The sequence below is a fragment of the Salvelinus fontinalis genome, chromosome 32 (assembly GCF_029448725.1).
Source record: "Salvelinus fontinalis isolate EN_2023a chromosome 32, ASM2944872v1, whole genome shotgun sequence".
In the NCBI taxonomy this organism is placed as follows: domain Eukaryota; kingdom Metazoa; phylum Chordata; class Actinopteri; order Salmoniformes; family Salmonidae; genus Salvelinus; species Salvelinus fontinalis.
The window spans coordinates 31122414-31142592 of NC_074696.1; the positions used below are offsets into that span (position 1 = coordinate 31122414).

The window sequence follows — 20179 nt, forward strand, 5'->3', positions numbered from 1 at the left end:
GATTGTTGTCACATGGTAATGCCATGACCAACCTTCTTTCACAACCTATTTGCAACGTTGTGACAACGTAATGTGTTAGTTGGGATAATATCTGATACAATACCATAAATGTATAAAGCTGTGATTTTCATTCATCTCCATAGGGGCCTAGAGGAGAGTCTGGATTGGATGGCTTCCCTGGTAAACCTGGTCCTAAGGTACAGTGATACTACTCTTTGTCTGTGTCCAAAATGGCAACCTTCTTCCTAAATAGGGCACTTCATAAAGCTCTGGTCAAAAGTAGTGAACTGCATAGGAATTACAGTAGGGTGCCATTTTAGATGCAACCTATGTCTGTACACCCTGGCCATATCAATGGCTCGTCATAAAAGTGATGCAGCAGACTAAAGTGTATATGGAGTCTATAAAGGTGACTTTTAAAGTATCCATTTCACTTGAGCTGGAGGGATTGTTAAATAGGAAAAGGAGTAGCAAAACTAAATTAATGGCATTATGTTTCAACTCAGGGAGTTGGATAGAAACCTTCTGAGATATACCTGTGCATCAGTGGAGGCTCCTCAGAGGAGGAAGGGGAGGACCATCTTCCTCAGTGAATTTCATAAAACAAAAATGGTAAAACATTATAAAGTTATCCTTTTAAGATAAAACTATACTAAATATAATCACGTCTCCACATAATTGATTAAAACACATTATTTTTCAATGAATGTCTACAGTAGCCTCAACAGCACTCTGTAGGGTAGCACCATGGTGTAGCCAGAGGACAGCTAGCTTCCCTCCTCCTCTGTGTACATTGACTTCAATACAAAACCTCGGAGGCTCATGGTTCTCACCCCCTTCCATAGACTTAAACAATAATTATGACAACTTCCAGAGGATGTCTTCCAACCTATCAGAGCTCTTGCAGCATGAACTGACATGTTGTCCACCCAATCAAATGATCAGAGAATGAATCAAGTACTGAAAGCATAAACTACAGCTAGCTAGCACGGCAGTGCAAAACATGTGGTGAGTAGTTGACTCAAAGATAGAGAAAGACAATAGTTGAACAGTTTTGAACGAATTCATTTTTTCCAAAATGAAGGAGAAGCAAGAGAGAAATATATATACTATAGTGAGAGTGTCTTTTTTTAAAACTCAGGTTCACTTAGCTAGCAAATGGAGCTAGCTAGTTTAGCCTACTGAAACACCCTGCTCAACCAGAGGGATGCTATATTAGCTAGCTGGCTATGACTATCCAACAGAACACTGGAACTCAAGTCAAGCTAAGCTTTTGGTTTTGCAAGTGTATTGCCACCAGGCCCACCGGTGTAACTGCTTACTGACTACACTGTAACGTTACTGTAGCGGGTATACCTGCGCGTTAGTTCTATTAGCTATGCTGAATATGACAACGATGTAGGCTGTGTGTAGAGGTTTGGCTTGGAACGTTTTTTTCATCTGGTCACATACATCTGATGTGTTGTGCATTGAAGTCCACAAGCAAAGGGAAGAGGTAAGAGGAGAGCGCATGGATGCGAAGACTACAACGGGACTGTGTGTTTACGCTTGATCAGGGGTGTATTCATTCTGCCGATTCTGTTGAAAAACGTTTCTTAAACGGAAGCAAACGGAACAAAACGAGGATAAACATACTTGCATTTGTCCAATAGAAACTCTCGTTTGCAACTGTTGGATAGCTAGATTTATCAGCTAGATGCAGGCAAGAGTGTGCAAGTGTCACTGTGTCACCTCAATTTTGTCTCTCGACTTGTGTTCACGTACGTCGTAAACTTTCATTCATAGGCTAGGCTGGAGCAACCTCATGATGGGTATAGGGAAAATTCGAGTATCATGTAGAAGCCTAAACGTATCGCTGTTACATTGAACTGGGTGAATGCAATATGAATGACAGCCATCCAATATGCTGTAATGGAAATAAGGCCATGCTCATTAAAAAAATCGTCCAACCTTATCTTAAACGGCACTGACTGCCACTGCTGGGCATTTATAGACTTAACATTTTATAATTGCATATGGCTCCTTACAGCTCCCCATTTGAATGCAAACGGATATGATTGCAAGGTAGTTAATAGACAGTGCTACAGAAATGTCAAGCATGGTCTGAGGAATCGTAGGATCTCATGATGACTGAATGTGTCACTCCTATAGGGTGAAGAAGGACCACCGGGACCAAGAGGACCTGGAGGAGAGAGTGTAAGCCAATAATACATGGCTATCACCTTAAATCATTATACTCAACTCAAAGTGTCCCATCCCACATGCTCTTAATCTTTCTCTGTGTGTGTGTGTGTGTGTGTGTGTGTGTGTGTGTGTGTGTGTGTGTGTGTGTGTGTGTGTGTGTGTGTGTGTGTGTGTGTGTGTGTGTGTGTGTGTGTGTGTGTTTTACAGGGACCAGTTGGTTTAACGGGACAACCAGGGGTCGTTGGACCAAGAGGAGAGAAAGGAGGACAGGTGAGTTTGATCTCATAACCATCATTGAAGCCACATTCCTGCTTCAGCCCAACGGCAGCTCACATCTAAATCTCCTTGTGTACTACGGTCTTGTTTATGTCTTGTGTTTTCTTTTTTTAGGGTGACAGGGGACAAGATGGCTCTCTCGGGCCAAAGGGTGACAGAGGTGACAAGGTAAGACAGAGATATGAGACGATAGATCTGCAAAGACTCTCATGTAAACAGCTAGCTACTGTGTGTCACAACATCCTTTAAATGCCGTACGATCTCTTACCTTTACTGTTACTAGAATGTGTTATTGACAGTCAGTAACAATGAACAAGATTCTTGTTACACTGCGTTTTGTTTGAAGAGGGATTGGATAAGCATGCTTATTAGCATAAAAGCTATGTTAGCTGCATGAAAGATAATTCCTGCTTGTATCAGAGGGTGTATTAGTCACAGAGACTTCCTCTCCACTTTGTCTCACTAACTACCACCAGGGGACTAGTGTGTTGTAATGAGCTAATTAACATTCCCACACTGTGTGTGTGTGTGTGTTGCCTCAGGGTGACACAGGACCCAAGGGAACTCCAGGAATACCAGGAAATGTGAGTAAAGTCAAGGGATGTTGAATGGAGCAAAAGACCATATTAAGACACTGTCATAAACCTCATTGAAGGACACGACGTATTGGAGTAAATTTGAACTGTGAAAATTGACTTATCTGTTATCCGAATAATATTTGTGTCATGCATATATGATTCTTTTTTTTAATGATCCATGTACAACTAAGCAAACAAAAAACGTATTGGAAAAGTGCATTGTAATCTGAGGATGCTTGTTGGATAACCTGTCTCTATCTGTTGGGTTTTTCTCTCAGGTGGCCAATGTTATCCCTGAGCCTGGTGAGCCTGTAAGTACTGTAGAAACCAACAAGATCTCACTGTCTTCAACTTATTCAGTATTCAACTTTTGTCCAGGGGCGGTTAAACCAGAAAATAAAACATTTAAACCAGTGTCTAGCACTGGGATTGAACCCGCGATCCTTAGGGGCTGGAGCGCGCGATTTCAGGCCGCTAGCCTACTAGATGTAATAGGCTCTCACGTAGCCCCCAGTGGACTGTATTGAAGGCATTTCCTGACATCCTGGGGACCTGGAAAAACGTTGAATACTGAAGTCGATCTGGTGTGACCTGGCTGGTAGAAACTGCTCTGTGTGAGAAATGTTCTTCATGCCTAATGCATGTATAGGCATTTTTTATGTAATGTTTAGTTGATGCAAAATAACAGAGTGTGGCCAGTCCTAGAAACTGTACACAACACGTATTACTATACAGCTAGATTTCCCAACTTGGACATGCATTCATCCTTTTTCTTTCTCCATAGGGAAATCCTGGAGCGAGAGGAGAAAAGGGAGAGCAGGGGAATTCAGGAGAGATGGTGAGTTATTCAGAATAAAATTAGCCTTTTACCAAAGGAGTAACATTAGGCTGCATTTTGGGAAAATCAGCAATGCTCCAAACTCTCCACTAGATGTCAGTAGAGATGTGAATCGATTAAAGTGCCCCCTTTATTTGGTAGAGTCAAATGGACATCAACCATGCTGCACTTCCAGTGCTCTCTCTATGTGTACTAAAATAGTGACAGCACTCCACCACTAGGGTGGGCACTGTGTGTTTGGCTTTAAAAGGAATCATCTGGCATTGCAAAAGAGCAAAATACGGTATAATTTGTTTGATGTTGAACATAATTCTGGGGATGTTACTAACCTGTTTGTTGTCTGAAGGGTCAACGAGGACTGCCTGGTGAACCAGGCTTCAAAGGACTGGCTGGACCACAGGTAAGGAGTTTAATCAATCAGTCAGTCAGTCAATCAAATGTTATTTATAATTGGACACTCACCTATTCACAACCCATGTAGTAACAATAACATAAGTTGGGCACTATAAAATCCATTTAATTTTGGCCTAACTCTGTTTTGTTAGAAAAACAACAAAAATGTATGTTCTAAGTCCAATACAATGCTTAAACCACACCAGGAGACAATTTGTTACGTCTGGGAAACATTGTAGCCTAGTTACCCTTTATTTCAAGTGGGTACCTAGCAAGAGGCTCTTGTTTAGCGGTGGTTTTGCACAAGTGATGGTAGACTTTGCAAAAGAAATAACCTGAATTGATGAAATAATCATGATATCTTTCTGCCAGGTAAGCATAGGATACTTTGTAGTTAATATTTCATTGAGAAGACGGTTTTCCTTAGCCTCCTCGGTAACGGCTAGACAAAGTGGTAGAGAGGGGCATTCTCATGCTGTTGGGTCTTCACAAAGTTGCAGGAAATACGAATCACTGATGCATTCTATTCATGTCTTATGATAAACCTGGACAAATTAAATACTTTTCAATACATTTAGTTCATTCCCTGCTAAGCTCAATAATAAAAAAGATATTGTTGAAATCTGTTTTAATGTCTGGATTCCGTGATTCCGTCGGCGTTCTCTGCACCGTATATTTTATAGGACTCTAAATAAGGTGTCATCTATTGGAAAATGGAAAATCAAACTTCGACCTAATTTGACATACAATAGTGAATGATTTCAGCGTCCTTCATATCCTTAAATGACTGGCAAGTTTGTTTGTTATCCCCTTCAATTCAGGGCCCTAAAGGAGACATCGGCCCTAAAGGAGAGACTGGGAGACAAGGAGACCCTGTAAGTTTTGGGTCCTTAAGGCTGTATATTTGATAATACTTTTACATATAGACAGTTGTGAATGAAGCCTTGTTTCTCTTCCAGGGTCCTCCAGGATTGCAGGGTACACAGGGCACCCGTGGACTGCCTGGCAATGTAGTAGGTTCATTTTGTGGAAATGACAACCCAAAAACCTTTTAAACATATGGAATGTGTATGTTGGTGTTCGAGGACATCCCTAATGCTTTAAACGAACTTTTAACCTAACGTGTGCCCTGAACTTCTCTCTCTGTCTATGACATAGGGCATCCCTGGAACCCTTGGACCACCTGGAATAGCTGGACAGAGAGGAGAGAGGGTCAGTAATCTTATCACTGCTATATGCATCAAAACACATGCGATCTCAAATGTGTTGTAATAGGGACATCATATTGTAACTCATGTGTTCTAGGAATATCATATTGTATCTCATGTGTTCTAGGGACATCATATTGTAACTCATGTGTTCTAGGAATATCATATTGTATCTCATGTGTTCTAGGGACATCATATTGTAACTCATGTGTTCTAGGAATATCATATTGTATCTCATGTGTTCTAGGAATATCATATTGTATCTCATGTGTTCTAGGAATATCATATTGTATCTCATGTGTTCTAGGAATATCATATTGTATCTCATGTGTTCTAGGGACATCATATTGTATCTCATGTGTTCTAGGGACATCATATTGTATCTCATGTGTTCTAGGAACATCATATTGTATCTCATGTGTTCTAGGAATATCATATTGTATCTCATGTGTTCTAGGAATATCATATTGTATCTCATGTGTTCTAGGAATATCATATTGTAACTCATGTGTTCTAGGAATATCATATTGTATCTCATGTGTTCTAGGAATATCATATTGTATCTCATGTGTTCTAGGGACATCATATTGTATCTCATGTGTTCTAGGGACATCATATTGTATCTCATGTGTTCTAGGAATATCATATTGTAACTCATGTGTTCTAGGAATATCATATTGTATCTCATGTGTTCTAGGAATATCATATTGTATCTCATGTGTTCTAGGGACATCATATTGTATCTCATGTGTTCTAGGGACATCATATTGTAACTCATGTGTTCTAGGAATATCATATTGTATCTCATGTGTTCTAGGGACATCATATTGTATCTCATGTGTTCTAGGGACATCATATTGTAACTCATGTGTTCTAGGGACATCATATTGTATCTTATGTGTTCTAGGAATATCATATTGTATCTCATGTGTTCTAGGAATATCATATTGTATCTCATGTGTTCTAGGAATATCATATTGTAACTCATGTGTTCTAGGAACAACATATTGTAACTCGTAACTCATGTGTTCTAGGGACATCATATTTTAACTCATGTGTTCTAGGGACCTTCTATTGTAACTTGTGCTGCATGAATGACTATGCTATGGTTTCCAGGGAGAGTTGGGGAAGGAGGGTCGTGCTGGCCCCCCAGGCCCTCCTGGAGATGCAGGCATACAAGGACTCCCTGGCCTACCAGGGAAGGGCAAAGACGGACAGAACGTAAGACGCAGAAACATCACTCTTCATAAGATGTTCAAACCTCGTTATTTCGGCTAGCAGTTTCTCCTGTCAGAGTCACCACTATAACCAAGATCAAGAGTTTAGCCTGGTTTGGTGGAGCAGTGAGGGAAATCTCCTGACTGCAGAGTTAACACACATCTAACTTGACTCTAAGAAATATGAACCAGAGTTTGTTGGCACTTATCCAATCAGGCAATTAAAACCTCAGGCTCTGGAGTTTCAAATGGAAAGCCCTTCACATCCTGTACGGGTATTGGCTGCACATGTATATAAATCAACATGCATTTAAATACAACCATATTCAAATATGACTGGTTATGTTAGTACCGTACAACCCACATTATACAGTTATGCCAGTGATTTGACCTGGAACCTGTTTACTCATTTTCTACACCACAGGCATATGGTGATAGTGCTGAGAAAGCAAACAAACAGCACATAGTCAGTTTGTGCTTTTATCACATGAAACTAATGAAGGAACCCAGCAGGACGGTGTACAGGTGCTGGGTGTGTGTGGTTTATAACAGTTCCATTTTACTACTGTCAGCTGCTGGCCCATAACACATAACCCTAGCCTCAAAAGTATTGTACAGGGGATATAGGGGCACATAACCATCATGCATACAGCAGTACATTACACTAGTTGACTAATCTCCACTACGTTAAAGTGGTTTCTGTTACCGTAGTCCAAGGAGGTGGAGGACCACATGTCCTGCTATAAGACTTGAAATGCTTAGTGTTTGATTTGACCAGCCAGTGGGCTCATAATAGTGTTATGTGTGATATTATATTACAGGGTGACCCTGGACAGCGGGGAATTGAAGGACCTCTCGGACAGAAGGTAACTCATTTTTAAGTTGTGTTGGGGGAGGAGGGGTAGGGAGAAACAGTGCTTTGAAGCCAGATTCTATCTGGTGACAAAGCAAAAAAGGATTATTCTCTAGCATAGGAAGAAAATGATTAATTTTGGTTGCACTAAAGCAATTTTCTGTGACACAATGATTTAACAACAACTTTTTGAGGAGCAGGAGAGAGAATTCTGTTGATTCTGCCTCTGTTGTTGTTAAACCATTCTCCCTGGTCACCTTTATGATTGCCACACTGAATACTGAAACTTCCGATTGGATTCTGTTAGAAATAAACACACGTGATGTATCTTGCCTGAGCAGCGAAGACCTGCAGAGATCAACAACCACTCTGCTCAGCACAGCAGAACTCTCTGAGCCAAACGTTACGATGTTACAGTAATGTCATTAGAAAGTATTGGCTATTGCATTAACAGGACACAATGTACCCTAGATGGATGGTGAACAAGGTTCTGTTGGTGTCTTACTGGATGGTAACCAAGGTTCTGTCTGTTCCAGGGCCAACCCGGATCCCAGGGACTTCAGGGTGTTCCAGGGGACAGGGGCCCTCCAGGAGAAGGCAAAGTCGGACCCCCGGTAGAGACACACACACACACATACACACACACGCAGGCACATTATTTTGAACATGTCTGAGAACATATGTATCTTTTACAGGGACCTTCAGGGCCCAATGGTGCCGTTGGATCACCGGTAAAAAAACATTTTTTACATTTTGTCATAATTATGCTCAGCCTTAGTGTGACAAAGTGAAAACGTAAACTGAGTAATGTTCAAAGAAAAGTTCAACTGACTGCTGTTTGTTTCCTGGTTCAGGGCATGAGAGGTCTGTCAGGCGTCGCTGGTACACAGGGACCTGCAGGACACCATGGTTTACCAGGACGACCAGGAGAGAAGGGATCCCCAGGAGAGCCAGTAAGTTGACCAGTACAGTAAATGGGGTCGGAAACGTCCCAACAACACAGCAAACTGAGACCAAATATTGTACCTTCACTATACCGTACCTTCTTTGTCACGGCACTGACGCGATGGCTCACCAATGGGGATGTACTCAAACGCATGATGTGATTATCAGTGTGAAGTGTATCAGTCCAATCAACCTTTGCATAATAATGGACGCAATCTCTTTCAGGGAGCAGCAGCAGACTTGTCAGATTTGAATCTGAAGGTAAGGAGGAGAACCCCATTACCATAGTACTGTTGCCTCTATCTTGTTAAATCAGCCTGACACGGACATATTCTTTCATCGCTAAGTGTTTCTCCTTGTCCTTCAGGACGTGTGTTCAGACTGCCCGGCCGGACCCCCGGGACAGCCTGGTCTCCCAGGGACACCAGGAGACAAGGGACCCGCTGGACCCCCAGGGAAGAATGGACAGGACGGGTACCAAGTAAGGACAAAGTCATAGTACATTGCTATTCCATCTGTTGTCTGATAAAGGTATCCCTTACTGGGAGATGCACATCCTGAATCATTATGAACCTTCCCATACCGCTTCTTCATGCTCGAAACACTGCAAAGGGGACTTTGTATAACTTCATAGAAGTAGTATTTCTCAGACAGCAGCCTAGGAGAAGAGCAAGGAGTCTCCTGCATCCATCACACTGTGTTTGACTGAAGTTTCGGTAAGCTAACAGCCTGGCTCTCAGCATCGTTAGGCTTCCTGTCCTCCGGGGGGGTGCAGTGAATGATCAAGACCTGGAGACAGGGCTGCAGATGGCCTTTTTAGAGAGCCAGAGATGGGGAGAGGGAGAAAGAGGGGGGGAGAGACGAAAGACAAACAGACCAGAAAGAGAGATGTAGAGAGAGAGCCGTTAGTTGCCCAGAGACTGATGGTGTCTCTGTCATTATCATTACAGGGCCAAGCAGGCCCGACCGGACCCACTGGACCCCCAGGAGCCAACGGAGAGAAGGCAAGTCCTTCTCAACCACACCTGCTTATCAACCACACCCATTCATCTTCCATAGAATATGAATTATCGAGTTGAAGACCTGAAAACATCCTGTGATTTGTGTGTGTTATGTCACCTGCTGTATAACACAGTGGCCAGAGGTGATATGTATTATTTGTTCTTTGTTCCACAGGGTGTGAAAGGGGATAGAGGACCCCAAGGAGGACCTGGAGACAAAGGTGAAACGGGTCACACCGGACCCCCTGGCCACCCCGGTGCTGCTGGCATCATGGGGAATCCTGTGAGTACCTGTACCTGCCTGGTGGTGCTAACAGAACCTACCATTATCCCATCATCTGTCAGCCTGCTCTTTTTGCTATTTAGTATTGCCAGTAGAATGAATGTTCTTTCTGACTCTTCCCTCTTCGTCTCTCTGTAGGGTAACGACGGTCAACCCGGCCCCATCGGTCCCGCAGGAGGCCCTGGAGAAAAAGTCAGGATGTTGTCAATGTGTTTTAATTCCAGACAGCATGTTACACTACATGTCATCAGTTTTCTATCAGCCTCGTCCCACTGGCTGGCCGTATAGGTCAACTGGGATGAGTGTTGTGGCAGAGGACATTAATCGTCATCGTGCTGTTGTTGATTTATCATGGTTGAAACTGTGGAACTGTCTTGTGTTTGTTTTGTCTCTGCAGGGCAAGGAGGGGATAAAGGGAATCCAGGGGCCACCAGGTCTACCAGGCTTAATGGTGAGAAACAATGTTGATCAAGTTTTGTGAAGGACTCGAAATGACCTGCTAAAGACTTCAAATAGTATTGGTGTGATAGTAACAATACCACTATAACATCGCTTTCAATCTGTCCATGGAAACACACGTGTCATTTATAGAGTGGAATGTGAATAAACAGTTTGAAACCCAAGGCTAACAACAAAAAGGCTAAATGCTGAATAACCTTGTTCAACAGGGTCAAATGGGTAAAATTGGCAAAGATGGCCGACCAGGAGAACAAGGAGAACCTGTGAGTACACATGATATGGCCTGACTATATTCCCAGGATATTCTCTATGTTCTGTATATCCTGTTGGGGCTTGATCAGCCATAATGGTCCCTTTTTATACATGGCACAATATGTGTCCCCTTCATATTTACCTGCACATCATTCCCTTGGTGTGAAATCTAACTCTGTGTTGTAATTTCAGGGTAAACAGGGAGAGACAGGAACAGCAGGACAACCAGGTCTCAGGGGAATGCCTGTAAGTAACTAGGTCCTGTGTGGCTCAGTTGGTAGAGCATGGCACATGCAACACCAAGGTTGTGAGTTCAATTCCCATGGGGGACCAGTAAGAACAAAATCACTCTGAATTAGAGCATCTGCTAAAATGTAAAAGTGAATGTAACTAAGTGAGGATTATTTAAGACTGTGGCTAATGGAGATATATTAAGAGAACATTGGTGGTGTATTCATGTTGATCATTCTTTCCACACAGGGCTTCAAGGGTCACAGAGGAGAGCCTGGACAACCAGGTTCAAAGGTCAGCCCATTTACTCCCATGTCACAATTCTCAACACATTGTTGATGACTAGGAGGCTGTAATGTGGTGACTATGAATGTTAGGCATATGTCTTCCCTGGTCTGTCAAGATCAAATAATCTCATGCTCAAAATTGTGACACATGCCTACTCTCATTAAATGTCTCTCAGCTCTAGGCTACAATATCTGCCTCAATAGCGTGTCTCAATATAGTGTGACCAATAGCATGCCTCATTACTGAGACACAGTGCCAGGCTCACATCCCCTCTAGCCTGTTCTCTGACAGAGATGGACCGCTCATGATTGCAACTTCCTTATGCCATCGCTGCCCTAGTGCATCACCAATAACACGACTCTTAAGAGAGGCTTTTGTTACATAGACTGCTGTCTACCGCCACGTTAACCTATGGATTTTATAGACCATATTGGATGTATAAAAGTGAAGTGTCTCGCCTTGACCCCAGACTCGAAAGAGAGGCCAACTGTGAATGGATTGGTTGCGTTGATTAATATGTTTCTGTGTTCGACCAATCAGGGTGAAGATGGAAAGGAAGGACGTAACGGACCGGAGGGTAAACCTGGCCAAGACGTGAGTGGGAACACTAATATAACCAATCATAACTCTGTAGTTATCAGCATACAGGGAATGTCTTAATAATATATGCGTTGTGTTTGTTTGTTGAAGGGTAATACTGGACCACCTGGACCAGAAGGCCTGGCTGGCCGGAGAGGGGAGAATGTAAGTCACCTTTATGTTATACTTCCTTTATCTGCTGACACCAGATTCATCACGATGACAACCTAGCTAATAGAAAGTGACACTGTCTCTCTCTCTCTCTCTCTCTCTCTCTCTCCCTCCCACTTTTTCTCTCTCTCTCTCCCACTTTCTCTCTCTCTCTCCCTATTTTCCTCTCTCTCTCTCTCCCACCCTCCCTCCCTCTACCTCTGTCTCTCTCTCAAGGGTAAACCTGGTGAACCAGGACCTTCAGGAAAGGCAGGAGCCCCTGGTACTCCAGTGAGTGATCATTTATTTATATACAGCAGTAAATGCTCTTAACATTGCAGACATCGTAGTCGTTGCTTCTGTGAAAACAGGAACATGCACATGCAGTGAAATGCTGTTTGTATTTAGCGAAGACAGCAGCTTCCTCTACCCTGTATCTGGTACTCTACAGCCAGCCCCACCAAGCCCTTGTAAATATGAATATTAATCGCTTGCAGCTGTTTCATCTCCCACCGCAAGATCTTTTATGAGATTTACCTCCCAAGCGTAGCAACGTTCACAAGAACTTCAGATAGCTAAACATTATGTTAATCTCACCAAATCCCTTATAACTAGTGGGGCTGCATCTGTGTTCCAACTACAGTATGACTGCAGTATGACTACGCCATGTGAAAGACACAAGTCCCCATGTTTCTGTGTGTATTACAGGGTCAGGCTGGAGCCAAGGGAGACCCTGGGAACCCAGGAATACCAGGCTTTAGTGGTCCCAAAGGACCGTCGGTAAGTAGGGGTTCCTGCTCCTTTTTTATGTAAACATTATCACTAGGGTTCTAAGCTACTGTTGCCAGTGGTGTAAAGTAAAAATACTTTAAAGTACTACTTAAGTCGTTTTTTGGGGGTATCTGTACTTTACTTTACTATTTATATTTTTGACAACTTTTACTTTTACTCCACTGCATTCTTAAATAAAATATGTACTTTTTACATTTTCCCTGACACCCAAAAGTTGTCGTTACATTTCAAATGCTCAGGAAGGACAGCAATATGGTTAAATTCCTGCATCTATCAATATAACGCATTGTCATCCCTACTGCCTCTGATCTTGCGGACTCACGAAACAGTGTGCTCCCGGCTATCCATAAATTAATTAAAAACAAACCAAGTAGGAAATTTGAGTACTTTTTCAACCACTACTTAAGTACATTTAAAACCAGATACTTTACTCAAGTAGTATTTTACTGGGTGACTTTCACTTTTACTTGAGTCATTTTCTATTAAAGTATCTTTACTTTTACTCTTTACCTCCTAGTCCTACCACTCATGTTGGAACAGTCTGAGTTGATGTTCTGCCATAAGAAGATTGGAAGTTGTGATGCAAGCGTTTCTGATTTGATCAAATGTATTTCTATATACATGTCTCAGCCTTCGATCTGTCTGTCTATCTAGGGTCCTGCTGGTCCTGTCGGCCCAGAGGGGAAACAGGTAAGAACCATTGGTTAAGGGCTCGTAAGTAAGCATTTCACGGCGCATGTGACAAATAAAATATGATTTGATTTGATTGATTGGTTTGTTGACAGATTTCTTTTGAGACATATTTCAATTTTCATCAGATACTTTTAGCGTCTTTACAATGGATATAATGTGGGACGTGGATTGGGCGAAGTCTCGCCCACAGCACATTATATCAACTCTATCTGTTTCACAGGGTATGTCTGGCAGAGCAGGAGAACGTGGAGTCAAAGGAGAGAGGGTGAGTTCATACAGGACACCTGCCCAACCAATGACCTTAAACAACATTGTTGATATTGTCTCTGAGTCTGTTTTGTTGGATGTCTTTGTAGGGCGACTCAGGTGGGAAGGGAGATAAGGGACCTGTTGGAGATCCAGGTATGCCTGGTAACCAGGGGCTCCCAGGTCGTAAGGGCCACACAGGGATGATGGGTATGTCCGGGCCCCCAGGAGAGGTGGGTCTTACTGGGCCTCAGGGAACATCTGGAAACCCCGGACAACCAGGACCACGGGTGAGTAGTGACTTGAATACTTGCAGTAGCCCCCCAGAGTTAACCGCCAGGTTTTAGCTAAGCAGGTGAACACAGTCTTGTGGTTTACCGAATACTCTGGTTCAATCTCAGTCACAGTCAAAGTGCTATAGAAAATAGTACAGACATCTACAACTCGATGATGTAAACATGCTAATTTCTCCTTCCACAGGGAGAGTCACCATCACTGGAAACAATGAGACGGCTGATCCAGGAGGAACTAGCGAAAGCGCTAGATGGTGAGACTGGAGTATTGTTAGGAACAGTGGGACATTAGTGCAATCTGCAATGTATGCAAAGTTCGTTTGACCTCAAATGAGCTGTGCAAGTCATAATTGTGTGTGTCCGTGTGTTCCCCCTCCAGCCAAAATGGCGTACCTGATGGCCCAGATCCAGCCGGCCCATGTGAAGAGCACGGCAGGTCGGCCCGGACCTCCAGGCCCCTCGGGGAAAGAAGGGAGCAACGGTCGCCCCGGACCACCAGGGGAGCCTGGCATGCCTGGGCAGAACGGAGGAGACGGCATGAGGGGACCCATGGGTCCTAAAGGTAACTGATCCAAAGTGAAGTCCCATTGTTTTTGGTCACACTTCCTGTAGTTATTGGTTCAGATAAACACACTGTGAGAGCATAATATTAGAATGTAATATTGTCAAAACACTACATGAGAGGTTTCAGGTTTCCACCATACCCAGAAAACATGTTTTACACCGATTGATATTAGTCGCCTTTATTGGTCTTGATTGAGGTTCTCTTGATTCAGACACTGTCTGTAAGAACATCATTGTGAGTGTTGTGTCCATCATCTCTGTGACATCCAGGTGAGAGAGGATCCAGAGGAGAAAAGGGAGAAAACGGAATTGGACAGAGAGGAGAGACTGGACCATCAGGTCCTATAGGTACAGTAAATCTATTACAGCAATATATCAATATAATGTCTCTATTACTACAGTATCATTCTAAATGGATGATTGTTTGTATCCATCTTGAGATCCTTTGTTGCTAAACTATGAGCTATCCAGCATGAGTGGGGTGAGTGACTGACATTTGAACTTCCTAAGAAAGCAGCAGTTGCTTCATTGTGACTCTTTGCCATTCATTTTGCTATTTCAACCCCAGGACCAGCAGGTATGCCAGGCTATGGTAAGGACGGGCAGCCCGGGGCGGCTGGAGCTCAGGGAGAACCAGGGAACCCAGGTCCCCATGGCCAGGCAGGCCCCAGCGGACCCCCAGGGCAGTGTGACCCCTCCCAGTGTGCCTACTATGCCAGCCTGGGAGCACGACCCCACACCAAGAACGTCAAGGGGAATTAAAGAGACAGAGACACACAGAAGGTGCATCCGATATGGAAACATCTAACGGGAATAAGATGCCATTTCGAACGCAGCCAGAGAGCTACAGGACCCAAGTCCAGATATTTATGAACTGGGATGTGTCAGGATGAACCAATAACTTTTCTTTCTATTACGATGTATCTTCTCAGTGTGGAGGGAGCTCAAGAGAAGTGTGCTGCCTTAGTTTTTTTTTTTTGGGGGGGGGGGGGTAAATGACCAGGGGAAGTGGGTGTGGAGGGTTGAGGGGCATTTAATATTTGGTAATGTCATCAAGAATTACACAACTTGTTCAATTTAGACGGACTGCCATTGTTCTTATCCGTCTCAAAGGACTATGTAGAAGACCACCGACTACAGTCATGCTTACTGGGCTATAATGTGGCAGCACGGAACCAGGCCTGGGTTCAAATAGTATTTGTTTTCGCTTGATTGAGCTTGCCTCACACAATGGAACCTATGGAATAGTCCCCAAAAGTGCAAACCCTGCCTATCAGCACTTCAGCACACCTATCAGCTCAATCAAACGCTCACAACTATTTCAAAGAAAATGAAAACTATCGGTACCCAGGTCTGGTAAGAGATGCAGCCACAGTTACAGAACGGCCATTTAACTGACACCAAATGATGCCATAATAGTGTTGCCAGTCTCCCAGTGTACACAGTCGTCAGCCTGGAATGGGTTTAGCATTAGATTTAACGTCAGCCCATTTGTCAGTGTCCACATCATTGATCCAGAGGTAGGCATCTCCTCTGGAGTCAACTGGTAATTATCCAATCAACGGTTTTATCTACTATATTATTATTGATGGGAAGGAAGATTAGCCTTGGGGGGGTGACTAAGGCACAATCTAAAATAACAATACTGAGCTTCATGGGAGGATCTTTAATGAGCATGTGGATGGTGGTGAACAACTTAATGCTTTGTTTTGTTTTGCCTTGCCGGTACGCTTATGATAGTGCAATTGTCTTGAATAATGATAGCCAGGCCACCAGTACTGGTCAGGGTGAATACTGAGCTCTTAGATTATCTGGGTATCTGTAGAGCTCTTACTAGAATGTCCACCTTATTACTAACTAAGATACTGTGTCAATAACAAAACCATTTGTGACAGCTTTAATTGCCTATTTGTACGATGTTCATTGTTCTACCAAAGGGAATCAAACTTCATGAATGGGTGAAGGCTGTCATGAAGGCTGTCAAGTAGACAAAACCCATAAGACTTTTTCAAAATGAAATGGAAAACTTTAAAAGGAAAACTACATTTCCCCTTTCGTTTCTACCTAAGTCTCTGGTGATTCCACAGAGTCTGGCTGTAAACAGTCTGGAGAGAGAAGGTACTAAAACCACAGCCTTTGTTCCAGTCGTTCCTCAAAAGTTACTTGTTTCCTGGGTTCACGCCACGTTCTCTTCCTCCTGCTCATTAGTCTGTCGGGGACACAGTGACTCAAATAAAGACATTGTTTTAACTAAATGGTTAAGTGCTATACAAAATGAGTTCCTTCTTCCCTGTGTTGTATATTTTGATTGGTAAGGTCAGTGAGTATTCTGTCTGAAGGATGTGTTCCTCACTCAACCCACGCCCCTGGCGGACCAATTATACGTTCTCTAAAACTCACAAGACTGATCGAGCGAGAGAGAGTCAGTAAAAAAATACAATAGATAGCCCACTGCTCACTCTAGGGGAATTGTTTTGGCTTGAAAAAGGCGAAGAAATGTAACGCATCAACGTTGATGTTACGAAATGTTAATCGGGTCACCAATAAAGTCAAATAGATATATTGTCTTTTAGACTTTCCTTATATGAATGTGAGCCTGGATCCAGCATGTATTTCTAGAACACCCACAGTGTTCCAGAACCCTGGCCAACACCCACAGTGTTCCAGAACCCAGGCCAACACCCACAGTGTTCCAGAACACAAGCCAACATCCACACTGTTCCAGAACCCTGGCCAACACCCACAGTGTTCCAGAACCCTGGCCAACACCCACAGTGTTCCAGAACACAAGCCAAATATCCAGTGTTCCAGAACACAAGCCAACATCCAGTGTTCCAGAACACAAGCCAACACCCACAGTGTTCCAGAACCCTGGCCAACACCAACAGTGTTCCAGAACACAAGCCAACATCCACAGTGTTCCAGAACCCTGGCCAACACCAACAGTGTTCCAGAACACAAGCCAAATATCCAGTGTTCCAGAACACAAGCCAACACCCACAGTGTTCCAGAACACAAGCCAACACCCACAGTGTTCCAGAACACAAGCCAACATCCACAGTGTTCCAGAACCTTGGCCAACACCAACAGTGTTCCAGAACACAAGCCAAATATCCAGTGTTCCAGAACACAAGCCAACACCCACAGTGTTCCAGAACACAAGCCAACACCAACAGTGTTCCAGAACACAAGCCAACATCCAGTGTTCCAGAACACAAGCCAACATCCAGTGTTCCAGAACCCTGGCCAACACCAACAGTGTTCCAGAACCCTGGCCAACACCAACAGTGTTCCAGAACCCTGGCCAACACCAACAGTGTTCCAGAACACAAGCCAACATCCAGTGTTCCAGAACACAAGCCAACATCCAGTGTTCCAGAACACAAGCCAACACCCACAGTGTTCCAGAACCCTGGCCAACACCAACAGTGTTCCAGAACCCTGGCCAACACCAACAGTGTTCCAGAACACAAGCCAAATATCCAGTGTTCCAGAACACAAGCCAACATCCAGTGTTCCAGAACACAAGCCAACACCCACAGTGTTCCAGAACCCTGGCCAACACCAACAGTGTTCCAGAACCCTGGCCAACACCAACAGTGTTCCAGAACCCTGGCCAACACCAACAGTGTTCCAGAACCCTGGCCAACACCAACAGTGTTCCAGAACCCTGGCCAACACCAACAGTGTTCCAGAACACAAGCCAACATCCAGTGTTCCAGAACACAAGCCAACATCCAGTGTTCCAGAACACAAGCCAACATCCAGTGTTCCAGAACCCTGGCCAACACCAACAGTGTTCCAGAACCCTGGCCAACACCAACAGTGTTCCAGAACACAAGCCAACATCCAGTGTTCCAGAACACAAGCCAACATCCAGTGTTCCAGAACACAAGCCAACACCCAGTGTTCCAGAACACAAGCCAACATCCACAGTGTTCCAGAACCCTGGCCAACACCAACAGTGTTCCAGAACACAAGCCAAATATCCAGTGTTCCAGAACACAAGCCAACACCCACAGTGTTCCAGAACACAAGCCAACACCCACAGTGTTCCAGAACACAAGCCAACATCCACAGTGTTCCAGAACCCTGGCCAACACCAACAGTGTTCCAGAACACAAGCCAAATATCCAGTGTTCCAGAACACAAGCCAACACCCACAGTGTTCCAGAACACAAGCCAACACCAACAGTGTTCCAGAACACAAGCCAACATCCAGTGTTCCAGAACACAAGCCAACATCCAGTGTTCCAGAACCCTGGCCAACACCAACAGTGTTCCAGAACCCTGGCCAACACCAACAGTGTTCCAGAACCCTGGCCAACACCAACAGTGTTCCAGAACACAAGCCAACATCCAGTGTTCCAGAACACAAGCCAACATCCAGTGTTCCAGAACACAAGCCAACACCCACAGTGTTCCAGAACCCTGGCCAACACCAACAGTGTTCCAGAACCCTGGCCAACACCAACAGTGTTCCAGAACACAAGCCAAATATCCAGTGTTCCAGAACACAAGCCAACATCCAGTGTTCCAGAACACAAGCCAACACCCACAGTGTTCCAGAACCCTGGCCAACACCAACAGTGTTCCAGAACCCTGGCCAACACCAACAGTGTTCCAGAACCCTGGCCAACACCAACAGTGTTCCAGAACCCTGGCCAACACCAACAGTGTTCCAGAACCCTGGCCAACACCAACAGTGTTCCAGAACACAAGCCAACATCCAGTGTTCCAGAACACAAGCCAACATCCAGTGTTCCAGAACACAAGCCAACATCCAGTGTTCCAGAACCCTGGCCAACACCAACAGTGTTCCAGAACCCTGGCCAACACCAACAGTGTTCCAGAACACAAGCCAACATCCAGTGTTCCAGAACACAAGCCAACATCCAGTGTTCCAGAACACAAGCCAACACCCAGTGTTCCAGAACACAAGCCAACACCCACAGTGTTCCAGAACCCTGGCCAACACCAACAGTGTTCCAGAACCCTGGCCAACACCAACAGTGTTCCAGAACACAAGCCAAATATCCAGTGTTCCAGAACACAAGCCAACATCCAGTGTTCCAGAACACAAGCAAACACCCACAGTGTTCCAGAACCCTGGCCAACACCAACAGTGTTCCAGAACCCTGGCCAACACCAACAGTGTTCCAGAACCCTGGCCAACACCAACAGTGTTCCAGAACCCTGGCCAACACCAACAGTGTTCCAGAACCCTGGCCAACACCAACAGTGTTCCAGAACCCTGGCCAACACCAACAGTGTTCCAGAACCCTGGCCAACACCAACAGTGTTCCAGAACCCTGGCCAACACCAACAGTGTTCCAGAACACAAGCCAACATCCAGTGTTCCAGAACACAAGCCAACATCCAGTGTTCCAGAACACAAGCCAACATCCAGTGTTCCAGAACCCTGGCCAACACCAACAGTGTTCCAGAACCCTGGCCAACATCCAGTGTTCCAGAACACAAGCCAACATCCAGTGTTCCAGAACACAAGCCAACACCCACAGTGTTCCAGAACCCTGGCCAACACCCACAGTGTTCCAGAACCCTGGCCAACACCAACAGTGTTCCAGAACACAAGCCAACATCCAGTGTTCCAGAACACAAGCCAACATCCAGTGTTCCAGAACACAAGCCAACACCCACAGTGTTCCAGAACCCTGGCCAACACCCACAGTGTTCCAGAACACAAGCCAACATCCAGTGTTCCAGAACACAAGCCAACACCCAGAGTGTTCCAGAACCCAGGCCAACACCAACAGTGTTCCAGAACCCTGGCCAACACCAACAGTGTTCCAGAACACAAGCCAACACCAACAGTGTTCCAGAACACAAGCCAAC

At 44.4% G+C, this 20179-nt stretch overlaps 1 protein-coding gene across 1 annotated transcript in view; it reads left to right on the forward strand.

The window, feature by feature from the left end:
* The window catches only part of LOC129831075 (collagen alpha-1(XXII) chain-like), a 59347-nt gene extending 42464 nt beyond the window's left edge, over window positions 1-16883 (forward strand). The window contains exons 28-63 of the mRNA XM_055894100.1: window positions 144-197; window positions 2152-2196; window positions 2392-2454; window positions 2575-2628; window positions 3003-3044; window positions 3317-3349; window positions 3823-3876; window positions 4223-4276; window positions 5091-5144; window positions 5229-5282; window positions 5428-5481; window positions 6594-6698; window positions 7516-7560; window positions 8084-8161; window positions 8243-8278; window positions 8402-8500; window positions 8718-8753; window positions 8860-8973; window positions 9443-9496; window positions 9669-9776; window positions 9915-9968; window positions 10174-10227; window positions 10445-10498; window positions 10680-10733; window positions 10968-11012; window positions 11547-11600; window positions 11697-11750; window positions 11973-12026; window positions 12444-12515; window positions 13182-13217; window positions 13441-13485; window positions 13577-13756; window positions 13947-14013; window positions 14139-14321; window positions 14594-14671; window positions 14892-16883. Coding sequence (XP_055750075.1) covers window positions 144-197; window positions 2152-2196; window positions 2392-2454; window positions 2575-2628; window positions 3003-3044; window positions 3317-3349; window positions 3823-3876; window positions 4223-4276; window positions 5091-5144; window positions 5229-5282; window positions 5428-5481; window positions 6594-6698; window positions 7516-7560; window positions 8084-8161; window positions 8243-8278; window positions 8402-8500; window positions 8718-8753; window positions 8860-8973; window positions 9443-9496; window positions 9669-9776; window positions 9915-9968; window positions 10174-10227; window positions 10445-10498; window positions 10680-10733; window positions 10968-11012; window positions 11547-11600; window positions 11697-11750; window positions 11973-12026; window positions 12444-12515; window positions 13182-13217; window positions 13441-13485; window positions 13577-13756; window positions 13947-14013; window positions 14139-14321; window positions 14594-14671; window positions 14892-15085 — 2514 coding nt within the window. The 3' untranslated portion in view covers window positions 15086-16883. The remainder of the gene's footprint in view (window positions 1-143; window positions 198-2151; window positions 2197-2391; window positions 2455-2574; window positions 2629-3002; window positions 3045-3316; window positions 3350-3822; window positions 3877-4222; window positions 4277-5090; window positions 5145-5228; window positions 5283-5427; window positions 5482-6593; window positions 6699-7515; window positions 7561-8083; window positions 8162-8242; window positions 8279-8401; window positions 8501-8717; window positions 8754-8859; window positions 8974-9442; window positions 9497-9668; window positions 9777-9914; window positions 9969-10173; window positions 10228-10444; window positions 10499-10679; window positions 10734-10967; window positions 11013-11546; window positions 11601-11696; window positions 11751-11972; window positions 12027-12443; window positions 12516-13181; window positions 13218-13440; window positions 13486-13576; window positions 13757-13946; window positions 14014-14138; window positions 14322-14593; window positions 14672-14891) is intronic.
* The last annotated feature ends 3296 nt before the right edge of the window (window positions 16884-20179 follow it).